Source organism: Oryzias melastigma, linkage group LG6 (genome assembly GCF_002922805.2).
Source record: "Oryzias melastigma strain HK-1 linkage group LG6, ASM292280v2, whole genome shotgun sequence".
NCBI classification, from domain to species: domain Eukaryota; kingdom Metazoa; phylum Chordata; class Actinopteri; order Beloniformes; family Adrianichthyidae; genus Oryzias; species Oryzias melastigma.
Window position 1 is genome coordinate 27,785,944 of NC_050517.1, and position 12,106 is coordinate 27,798,049.

The 12,106-nt window shown below is 38.1% G+C and overlaps 1 protein-coding gene across 4 annotated transcripts in view; it reads left to right on the plus strand.

Annotated features, from left to right (window-relative positions):
• The window catches only part of cbfb (core-binding factor subunit beta), a 42,060-nt gene that overhangs the window by 23,794 nt on the left and 6,160 nt on the right, over nucleotides 1-12,106 (plus strand). For 2 of the 4 annotated variants that reach the window (XM_024282549.2, XM_024282550.2), the window contains exons 4-6: nucleotides 7,229-7,345; nucleotides 7,444-7,539; nucleotides 9,878-9,943. In XM_024282549.2, the coding sequence (XP_024138317.1) occupies nucleotides 7,229-7,345; nucleotides 7,444-7,539; nucleotides 9,878-9,907 (243 nt within the window). In that variant the 3' untranslated portion in view covers nucleotides 9,908-9,943. The remainder of the gene's footprint in view (nucleotides 1-7,228; nucleotides 7,346-7,443; nucleotides 7,540-9,877; nucleotides 9,944-12,106) is intronic. The other 2 variants (XM_024282547.2, XM_024282548.2) reach the window with 1 other exon arrangement.

The window sequence follows — 12,106 nt, forward strand, 5'->3', positions numbered from 1 at the left end:
ACTCTGTCAGCTTTGTGTGAATCAGAGGGTGAATCAGGAGTGATTCATGTGAAATGCACTTTAGGGGTTTTTTAGACTCTGTCACTGTGAGAGAACTCCTCCAGAGCTTAGTGATAGTGTCCAGGATCAGGAAAGAACAAAAGAAAGAGAACGTTTAGGGTCGGGCTGAGAGAGAAGCTCATTGGAGGAATTGAGGGCTGAAAACACACATGTGCGTTGACACACACCTCATGTGGTGTCCGTGTGGATGTCCGCACGCGTGTGTGGGTTTGATGGCTAGTTTCAGGATGAATAAAAAGCTGTGTGCCAAAACCCCACCACCACTACCACCACTCCCCTAACAGACATTCCAGCCTCTCACTCCTGAACATACAGACATGTCTACATATCCTCATGGGGACATCCTATTATCACAAGACATTCTCTACTTCTGCTTTTCCTTCATGTTGTTTTCTAGGTCATAGTTTCTGCAGGAGATCATTAGAAATGTGCTTAGATTTAATTTGCTGAGGACTGTCTGTCTACACCAGGGGTGTCCAAATTCAGACCTCGAGGCCCGGTGTTCTGCTGGTTTTCCAGAAATCTTGCCTTATCTGCTTCTGACTTCCTGGATCAGGTGTGTAAAGCCAGTAAAGAGCTTCACTAGCTGCGTTTACATGTGCAAAATATCCTTGATTGGATCAAAGATCAGATTAGAATAGAACTGTGTACATGGGCCTGAAAAACGTTATCCGAATGTAACAAACGTTTACATACACCACACGTAAAACTTTCTAAAATACTAGAAACGGCCGTGGAAGAGGCAGTTCCAAAGCTGCAGCTTTGAGCTTGATGATCTTCTGAGCGTGCTTTCATTATTAATATTTCAAAGTGACTGAGAGCTCACTTGCGCAGAGCAGCCGGACGGACTGTGGTCTGAAGCTCATATCGTATCAAAGTATCCTCCCCTCTTTGCAAACATGAAGTGCGGCTGCAGCCGATCCGTCCTGTTGGCGCTCCAGCACCTCCTCTGGGGAGACACACTCTATGCATGATGTAAATCAGAATGAACTGTTTACACGCACCATGATCGGTCAATAATCGGTATATCCCACCTGTCTCGATCGGAAGGACATTTTGATCCAAATGAGTCTGGTCGGTTCAGAGTATCCCGAAATGAGTGTTTATTATGATTATTTGTGTCCATGCAAATGCAGCTACTGTCAACTTGGTTGGAAAACGTAAGACACTGGCCCTCGAGGCCTGGATTTTGACACCTCTGGTCAACATAGACTTCAGCTAGCTTACAACCCCTCACAACCCTAACCCAACAGTACCGGTACACCAAAAAGGGCGAACAATGATGGAACTATCCAGTTTTAAATCATATACTGAGATTTAAATCATATACTGAGGTGGATGAATCAGAATAAGGCGGACCAGGGAGCTTTTGGCCCGCCCAGCGTATTTTCTACATCACAAATAAGTTCTTTTTCAAACAGCATTTTTTTTATCTGCTTCTGATTCACAACAGTTTGAATAAATAAATACTCAGAAATGCAATTTCAAGCTTAATTTTCTTTATATTCGTCCTCCATCATCAGAAAAATGCCACAAGAACAACACATTCTCACTAAAAACTCGTCATACATGGAGGTATGGTTTGGATCCCCGCCACGTCACTTTTTGGGTTTCCCCAACTCGTCATTTCTTGACGTGCTGGCTGTTCCCGTTAAATCGGCGGTCCCCGACCCTCAAGACGCAGTTCTAGATGCAGTAACGGACCCAGAACTGGGTTAGGGTTACAGTTGGGGGACCAGTACCAGTCCAGTACCCCTGATTAGCACATGCATTGACTATGGCCAGGTACCAAGCGACCCTCGGACTGGTACCGGTTCGCTGAACAGAGGTTGGGGACCCCTGATTTTGGGTGTCAAAAAATGACACCCAAAATGTCAAAAAGTGACACGGAGGGGGCCAGAAGTGAGAATATGTTGTAAGAACATGTCAAAACACCAAAAACTCAATCTTCATCAGAGGGGTCTTTAAAAAAGAACTTTAAGGAGACAACATTGTTTAATGAAATCATTTAGTAAACTTACATCATTGAAGTCATCCAGTACATTTTGTGATATTTTTGTAGTCGTGGGCCCTGATTGGTCGGCTGAACAAATGGGTCAGTCAACCAAAGAACGAGCGCTCTCATTTGGCCCGTGGGTTTCAGGGAGCAACACTTTCTGCAGTTCTTATCACATGTGAAACCCATTTCAGCTGATGAATTCACATGTCTCTCACATGTGGTCCTGTGCGGTTTTCTGCACCAAGCCTTCATTCTTCATGCAGTGTGTGTGGAACATTTTAACGGCGCATCGAGAGTTTACAACCTGGTTCTTTGTGTCGTTTGCAGCTCTAGTCGTCAAACCTTTTTAAAAGCGATAAAGATGTTTGGAATAGAAGTTCACTCTTCTGGAAAGTTTGCAGTCGATTTCTCGTGGCTTGTTTTTCTCTTTTAGAGAGTGTGAGAGCTCTGACGTCTTCATGTGCCTGAGCAAATGGATGTGGGGGTTGACATGGTTCTTTCTCAGAGGAAGTCTGTGGTCGGACCGTTTCTACATATTTTCCCCTTCCGCAGACACACACACTCGCGCGCACACACACACGTTTTCCCTGTCCAGGCAAATGAAGCTCTCCTCTAAAAGCAGATGTGGAAGCCATTTCTCTTGCTTAAACGCACACAGGCAGAAAAACATTCACTCAAACAAACACAGAAACCCACAGTCTCCCGGGGTGCGGTCCCCCCCCTGCAGCCCCAGTGCACTGTGGGTAGCTGCGGTAAAAGAGGTCCTGTGAGAGTCTGTCCAAAAATAGCCTGAGTAAAAATGCAGGAACGTGAAGCTCGCCCACTTTCACACAGAAAAGTCTCCTCATGTGTTCCTGTGAGCTTCTTTAAAGGAACTGTTCACTTTAAACCCGGATTTTTGAGCTGAGCAGCCTGAAAAACACGGAGCATCTGTTGACTGAAACCAGGGGTCGGCAACCTTTCAGAGTAAAGGAGCCATTCGGGCTGGTTTTCTGCTGATCAAAACCTAGAAGGAGATGCAGAGTCTTACTTTAGCCTTTAAGGAATTTGGATATGCATTCATGACCTTCTCCTTTTTTAAAAAATAAATATGAATTTTGTCTATTTTTTGGCACAAAATACCTCAAAATGTGATTTTTTTTCTTCTTAAACTTATTTAAAAAAAAAACTCTGTGCCAAACAGCCGAACATTAACCAATGTTGTGCAGCATAAGTTAATATGTGCTTTTATCTTATAAAAGATAAAAAAATGTACCAAAGTTTTGCTTTGCATGCAAAATCTGTGAATTCTGTAGGTAGCGTTGAGCAAACAAAACGTCTTCAGATCAACATGGATGTAAATTCCTATATAGATTATCATCTATGTGCACCTCAGGCATCGATTTATAAATGTAACTAATCTAAATTAAATAAATGCTAATTAAGTAATCCTTAATTTTAAAATTCTATTTTATTTTTTTTGTATTTATTTATTTTTGTTCTTTTTCCCTCGTTGTCCTCAGCAGTCTTACACTGCTGGGTTTTGTTATTTTAGTTTGGGGTTGGACCTTGGTAGTACTAGTTTGCAGGCTTTGTTTATTTGTTTTCTTTAGGTATTTTTGGTTTTACAGCCCTTAGTAGGAGCTGCTGACTCTGACAGTCGACATGGCTGGGTCAGCAGTCTCTCTGACTCATTTCATGTTTGGCCGAGGAGCCACCATGGAGAAATAAAAGAGCCACATGAGGCTCTGGAGCTCCAGGTTGCAGACCCCTGACTTAAACCATCAAGAGACTCTATTTGAAACCTCAATACTCTGTAGACCTTAAAACCTTTTGCAGTTTAAAGTTCTCACACAATATTGAGAGTTTATTCTTTACATTAAAAAATGCTGGACATCATTGGTTGTTTTAGCAAAGTGATGAAATGTGCTGTAATTTTTACACTTTTTTAGCCATTTTTTTTAACTCTGAGTAGCCAAGAGTGAAGTTTTTCTGAGCTTTTTAAATTATTTTGACTTTTTTTTTACATTTTGGGTAGCAGCATTTAACAGCGGCCAAAAATTTAAATTTAAAATAAAAAAATATATATTTAAAAAAAATTAGCATCATTTGGACTCTCTGTGTTTAGCACATAACAACAGTTTCATGCTGTCTTTGCCGTTTGCTTTAAAATGTAGTTTCAGTATCGCCAACTAGATGGCAGAACACATGTTTTTGTTGCAGCTGAAGCTGACGAACAACAGAAGTGGAAATTTTTGTTTTTAGCAGACAATTGAGCTGCAATAACCGTAGTACGGTGGCCCTGAAGGGCAAATCACACCAAAAATCACACATCACACATTACATTTAACGAAATGAAAACAAAATTAGAGAAAACAAAACACAATTCCCAATAAATGAAACAGTAAAAAAACTAAACAGAAATTATTTCCAGTTATCAAAATTCATTCAATGACTTTAATTTTGTTTCATGTTTTCAAATTGTTTTGGTTTCTGGAATGTTGTTTTCATTTCTAAAATGTAATGTTTTTTTAACATGAATTATTTTACTTTTTTGATCTTTAAAATATTTTTGCACCAAGTTATTTGTTGGTGTGATTTGCACTTCAGGTCCATTGTACATACATATATGAAATTCAAGGAGAAATAATTAAAAAAAAATCAGTTATTATTACACAAGAAAATAAATGACTAATTTGATTCAAAAAGAAAAATTACAACTAAAGCAAATAAAACTCAATGAAAACACAATCAAATAAAATGTGTACATGTATTTTTCACCTTTATTACTTCATGACTGTTTTAAAAAGTTATAAAAAGTTGAGATATTTACCTTTTTGTTTACGATTCCTTCAAGGTTTATTTTCGATTAATTTGTTTATTTCAAGCAATTTTTAAAAAGGGAAAAAAAAATAATAAAAATACATCAAATCTATTTAAGATGGTAATTTATAAATAGGTTAGAAAAAAATAGACAATGATGCTGTCTTCTTGATAAATACAAATTGCTTGAAACTGGATTTGGGAGAAATAAACGTATATATATATATATGAACTGAATAATTTTTTTTCCTCATATTTTTGCGTTCTCTAAATTTGTCCTTAACTGAATAATGGCGTGAAATTAGCCTTTCTTTAATCACAACAACCAAAAAAACCTTTATCAATCGGCTGTAAATCATATTAATGATTTAGTTCGTAGCAGAGGGTCTGTTTGTTAGTATCCACAGGCCCAGATCAACCAGCTGATCCATTAAAGCATCTCTTAATGCTTCTGGAGGTGGTTCTGCCAAAAACAGAGGCTTATGTACGTCTGCCACCTCTGACAGGCAGTGAAAACCCCTTACATTCACCTCCGTTTCTCCAATCTTGTATTGTTTTTGCAAAATATTGAGAAATAGTTTGGCTTTTCTCACAGACAGACACGCAAACGCCCCCTGCTCATGTAAATACCTTCATGCTCCGAGCCTCAGAGCGGGAAACGCAGAGATGAGACGGCTGCTGAAAGGAAATTTAGCACATCTGTTGTTCTGCTCTCATCTGCCGGCAGACAAAACATCTCAAGGTCAGAGGACGCAGACTTCTGTTTTCATCACATCTGACTGAAGACATGTGAAACCTGACACTTCCTCCTTTCTCGTCGATGACAAAAGAAGCGTCTTTAAAGGCCTCAGCTGCCATGTGACAGGATTTAGCACAGAATGCTCACAGCGCTCGTGTTCATGCATGTCAGTCCTGCAGAAATTTGATGGCTTCTTTTTTTTTTTCTACAAGTTAGCAGGAGGTGGGAGAGGCCTCCACCTCACACACATTATTCAGCAGAAGCAGCTGATGGACTGTAGTGGACTTTGTGGAACGGCCGCTCTGCCCGAGGGCCGTGGAGCGAGCGGCGCTCCCCGATGCTTTCAGCCAAGTCATGGGAGACACAGAGGGATCCTTCATGGCTCAAAATAAGCATCAGGTCTCGGTCTTAGTGTTGATTTTATTTTTAGAGCCAACACATGAACCAAAGAACCCCTAAAAAAAAAAAAAAAATTTTTGGGCTGTTGGGATAATCGTACAGCGGATGCATGGAGGAATTCAACATGGATGTAAAACACAGATCTTAACCATCATTAGCTTTAAACTAACTAAAAACTAGGTATGTAGCATTACCTTGAATGCTGTAAGCTGAATCTGGCCGCTGAAGATGGTAGTGCTGATTGCTGAAGATGCTGAAATTGATAGCTGAAAAACACTAAAGTTGATAGCTGAAATTGCTGAAGCTAATAGCAGCTAAAATATTAGCCAAATTAGTCTAAAAAACTGAAAAAATCCTAAATTAGCCAAAACAGCTAGTGAAATATTAGCTAAACTCCAAGTTAGCCTAACAAAACTTAATAAATGTCAAAATAGTCCAAAAAGCAGAATGCCTATATAACTTCCAACTTTACTACACTTTGACTCCGTATAATATAAAGTACCAACTAAGCGACAATTAAATTTTTTAAAGTTTTTTTTTTTTTTTAAGAGGATTCTTATTACTTTGCGTATTATTACAACAGTTCTTTGATAAATACAATCTTTTTAAATAAGAATATTTAGATTATTGTTACTAATTAATATAAATGATTTGTCTGTGCATGTTTGAAATTTGATTACAACAATGATATTAATGATCCTTTATAACTGGAATCTGTTATTGTAGTGTATAAATATTTGATATTAATTCCTGAACCGGATATTGATAATTCATGTTCAGGTCGAGCCGGGGTGGGATTATATAAGTTCGCTTCCTCCCTCTCCTTTCAAGCGATCTAGATGTAATTCAATGTGATGTGTTTTTTTTTTCATGTATTATTCCTGATTGCTTGAAATAAACCATTTCATTCATTCATTCATTCATTCAAATTAGTCGTCGACTATTTTACTAGTCGATTAGTCGACTAATCGTGGCAGCCCTAGTTCTGATGCGTCCACTTGCAGACAAATAGATTCATATACGTCTTCATTTTCTTCTGAGCTGGTATCTGGGTCAAAGCTGTACATCTGGATAGCCTGGACAATTCATTGTAGCTTCTGGAACAGATGAAGACGGTTCACAGAGAGTGGAGAATTACAAATTAATGAACCAATTTGTGTAACTTAGTGCTGCAACACAAACAAATGTGTTTCCGTCAGCTCCTTAAGCATGTCTGTCTGTCTCCTCAGGTCTACCTGAAAGCCCCCATGATCCTGAACGGGGTGTGTGTGATCTGGAGAGGCTGGATCGACCTGCAGAGGCTGGACGGGATGGGGTATCTAGAGTACGACCAGGAGAGGGCGCAGGTATCTTCTCCCAGTCACACAAAAAGCAGTTTATTCTGTCACTTTTCCCTCTCCATCACTTGTGACTTTCATCATATTTTGAATGTGCGTGTTTGCAGCATGAGGACGCTTTGGCTCAAGCCGCCTTCGAAGAAGCCCGCCGCAGAACCAGAGACTTTGAGGACCGAGACCGGTCTCATAGGGAGGATCTGGAGGTGAGACCGCTGGGGGCCTTGTTTGTGATGCTGCAGCCTTTCAGACACCAACTCGCCTCACCAAGCCAGCCCTCCATGCTCATGTTTCACCTGTGCAGCCCAGATCTGACGTGGTGTTTAAAGTCCTTCCATTCATCAGAGTCTGTGTCAGGAAGAAAACAAAACAAGAGATTCTTTCAAACCGATTTGAATACATTTGATTACTTTTACCTAACTCCCTATTTTAACTTTAGAAGATCATAAAGGATGGGCTGGCTTTGTGAGGCTGCAGTTTTCTTAAATATTCTTTTCTTCTTTGTCATGAAACATTTCAAATTACTTTTGAGCAGCTAAGCTTATTTAAAGAGGCCTTATCATACCATATCATTTTAATTATATTTATTTTTACACTTGCATGGATCGAAACGTTTACAAAAAATTTGCTTTCTTTGACCCGTTCTTCACATAAACAGCCTTTTATCTGGTTTATACTTCAAAGTGGGATCTATCTTCTAGCACCAGTGCTCAGAAACTGGAAGTAGATTTGTAAACAGACAAATGGGGGCTAGAAATTGTTCTGTAGACACTACGGATGCCACAATTCTAGGTTTAAAACTGAACTGTATGTTACAACGTTAAACCGAATCGTGATACTGAATACCAAAAAGTTTTATATATAGTTCTAAATTCAATAATCCTTATTATCTTATTACAATACACCAAGCTTAGTTTAAGCTAACCAAAGTGTTTTCATCATTTAATTTGCTTACATTTAAAAAAGTATTAAATTTTTATCTTTTATCTTTTATGTCATACATTGAGCCAAAACAAAACCATGATCCAAAAATTGAGTAAACCAAAACGTAGAGAAAGTGAATTGTTGCATCCTTTGCAGTCGCTGTGTTTTTTCAGCAGACTTCAGGCCTATTAATACTGTCATTGACTATACAAGAGAACTGGACTGAGTCACGTCACCCATAGAAAATGATTAGCTTCCGGTTCCAATAAGTCAATTCACTCGCCATTTTTCACGATACGGCCGTCGCCATGTTGGAACCAGAACTAATCCGAGAACAGTCTACGTTTCTATGGCAACCACTCTCTCCAATCAGGATTGAGCATGCTAGAAGACCACACCTCTTTTCACTGAAACATGCTTGGGAGAATCATAAGATTTGAATTTTTGACGAGGCCTCTGATTGGTCTGTTTATCTTGAATAACTTGCGATAAAGAAAAAATATCATGAAAAACAAAGATGATTAACAAGAAGGTGTTAAAAACAGGGATATCAGAGAAAGAATGTTTTTTCTGACAAATATAATGACTGACTAATAGCTCTTTATTTTTCCATGGAAGTCTATGGGATTTTGGCTTCTTGGTGCCAGCAGGTACTTCCTGTTTGGACCGCCAAGGGGGAGGGGTCACTCAGTCCAGTTCTCATGTACAATCAATCACCTTAATAAAAAGTAGCTTTCGGGACAAATCTGGCTTCACTAAAGTTGTTCGTGTCTTCTGTTTGGCAGCATGAAAAAACAAAACCTCGACAGTCGAGTTTCTGTCCGTAGAACATACACTGGGAGGTATAAATCTCCTTTTGGAGTGAAGTTTTGTCCCAAAAATCACAAAATAATCACAGAAACTGTGATGCTACTTCATCAAAGCATCACTGCAGACACACTTACACATTTCACCGGGTGGATGTTGAGATAACCGACCCAGTTGTTGGTTGTACTGCCCCCTGTGGCTTCAAAGCTTACCACAGTCAGAATTTGTTTGGCAAAAGTTATCAACATCCTTCCCGTTCAATGTTGTAACTTGAAACTGGGTCATTTGTAGAGGGTGAGAAGGAGCAACTTCTGCAATTCAGAAACAAAACGGCTTGATTCTTAAATTTAGACTCAAATATGTTAATTTAAAAATAAAAACATGATAGGCCTCCTTTAAGTAAGACCTCAGCTTGCAGTGCTCTGGTTGGCTTGAGCTGTGTGATGTGTGCTTTGTGTGCGTGTTTTTTTTTTTTTTGTATTTCTGAAATGCTGTTTAAATCATACGTTTAGTGCATGATCAGTTTGAGAACCAATCGAATCTGATTTGATGAGTTATTTGAATGAGTTTTGTCAGAAATCCCGAAAGCCTCAAAAGGGAAAGTAGTTTTCTCACCAAAACCTACAAAAAAGTATATTTTTTAACGATTCATTCATTTTGCTCTAAAGTATTTATTTAATGTCATTCTCTAAGTTACTGATTCCTGAATGTGTTAGGAGACAAACTCACTTTCCCAGCAAGGCTTTGGGGAGATCGGTGGCATCTTTTCAAGTTGACGCCTCACAAATGAACCCCAAATTGTTTATTTTTTAGGACCCTGTGGTTTCTAAAATCTGGGACTGATGACACACAGACAGAGAGCCAGCAGAAAAGAACAGGGTCTGTCTCCTTCACTTCTCACATCTATCACACTGTCATGCACTAAACCACCCTGTGCACGTGTGTGCGTCCATCTGCTTCATGTCCGTTTGTATCGTTCTGTCACGAATGTGCATGCTCCGTGGTGGATTTCATGGCTGTGAATTGTGGTTTTTAATGCTTCAGAATAAACGAACAGAGGATGCGGACACACACAAATACACAACAGGACGTCTCACAGCTCCCACAGAAATAGTAAAAGAGAGACAGAAGGAAGAAGGAGCTGTTAACTGAAGGTCGTCTTTCATCTGACTGATCTCATGTTTCTTCCCAGAGGCTCAGAGAGAAAAAGAAAACCTTGTCTCTGAAATGATATCAGCAGCTTGACTATCTCCTAAAATGCTCTACAGAAGAAGCTTTGTGTGGATTCATATAATTAAACTTGTGTCTCATCTACAACTGTAAAATCTCATTTTCATAATATAGTTCTAGTATCCAGTTTGACACAATTCAATTTCATGATGAAGTTGATTCAACTTTTTGTAATAATTTAATAATATAGGTTTTTCTTACTGTAGTGGACACATTTGGTGAACCAGAATTAGTTTTCCCTCGATAATCCGTGGCAAATTTTCAGTCTGAATAGACCCAAATGGACCCTAATCTGGGACTATAAACCACCCTCACATCCATCTTTCGAGGTGGTCTTGGTTCGTTTCCAATGGGACTGAGCTCCGGTTCACTCTGAGTTTCCTCAGTCTGAATAGACTCTGTGCTCGAAGCTGAACAACTGAACCAAAATGGCCACCGTAGCCGTGGATTTTGGGATGTAAACAGAGTAGCGGAGCAACGATGAGACACAGCATCTCATTAAAATGTGGTGAGATGAATGCAGGCTCATTAAAACAGCTTTTTCTTACTGTGTCAATGCAAATAAAAAATATATAAAATTCAAGTTTCGAACAATCAGATTTTTACTTTCATACATTATTTCTGGACTATATAGACTCACTGTGTTTTTTTGTAATTCAAAAGCAAAACAAAGAGTGTAAAGTATTTTTTTTCTTTACAATTTTAGCTATTTGTTTAACTTTTATTAATTAATCTCATTTTTTTAACGAAAACATGAAAATATTCATTTTTGGATGTTTATTGTAAAATCCTAAAATACTTAAACTCCTTCATAATGTAGCATTTTTTAGGGTCTTGAACGATTTTTACAGATTTTTCATATTTTTTTTATATATGTGGCATATTTAATTTTAATTGAATGTTTTGTTCGTCTTCTTTTAAACCTTTCTTCTCTTTTTTTCAAACTAATATTGAGCATTAGTTAATATCATTCAGTTTAAATTACAGAAAGAATTTTTGTCGCCTTATCCATCACTTTTTGGTTTATTTTCCCGTGTTTTTCTTCAGCTTTTTAGCATGAATTTGAACACTTTAGCTTTGTTGTAAAACCACTTCATTTTTATTTTTCTACAGCAGTCCTATTTTTGCAGCTTGTTTAGTGTGTAGCTTTTTTTTTAGCTTTGCTCTGTATCTTCAGGAGTCATTTTGCACTTTTAGCTTTTGCATAATTTAAAAGTAAATTAATTTTCTAGCTCTTTGAGAAGGTTAAACAAAAAAAAGTATTTTTTCACAGTTAAACCTTAATATTTGACAAGAATCACCTGCATTCAATTAATATCGTTCATAATTTATAGAGATTTCAACAGTTTCCTGTGAATCTTTATCAATTTATTCAGCATTTATGAACATTTATAATGTTTATTATTACTCAGCTTCTTTCAGCTTTCTCAGACATGTTTATTCTGATACAGCACGTTGACACCATCAAGAGAGGAAGATGAAATTGTTTCAGTTTCAACAGTCACACATTTTTCTGCAGGAAACAGATGTTTGTAATTATGAAAGAATTTTGCAACATCGACAAAAAAAAAAAAAAAAAAGAAATTTTAAACTCAAACTTGCCCAGAATTACCACTGAGTGCAAAAAGCTTTAAATCCAATGTGGAAGATGAAACTTTCTTCATTGAGGACAGAAGAAGAGAGATTGTTGGAAATGAATCTCCGACAGATTTCCCACACACATGCACATTTATAACAGGAAGTGGACAGAATAAGAGGATGTTAATGGTTTAGTGAGGAACTGTAGAGCTACTCAGACATAGAATAAATCTT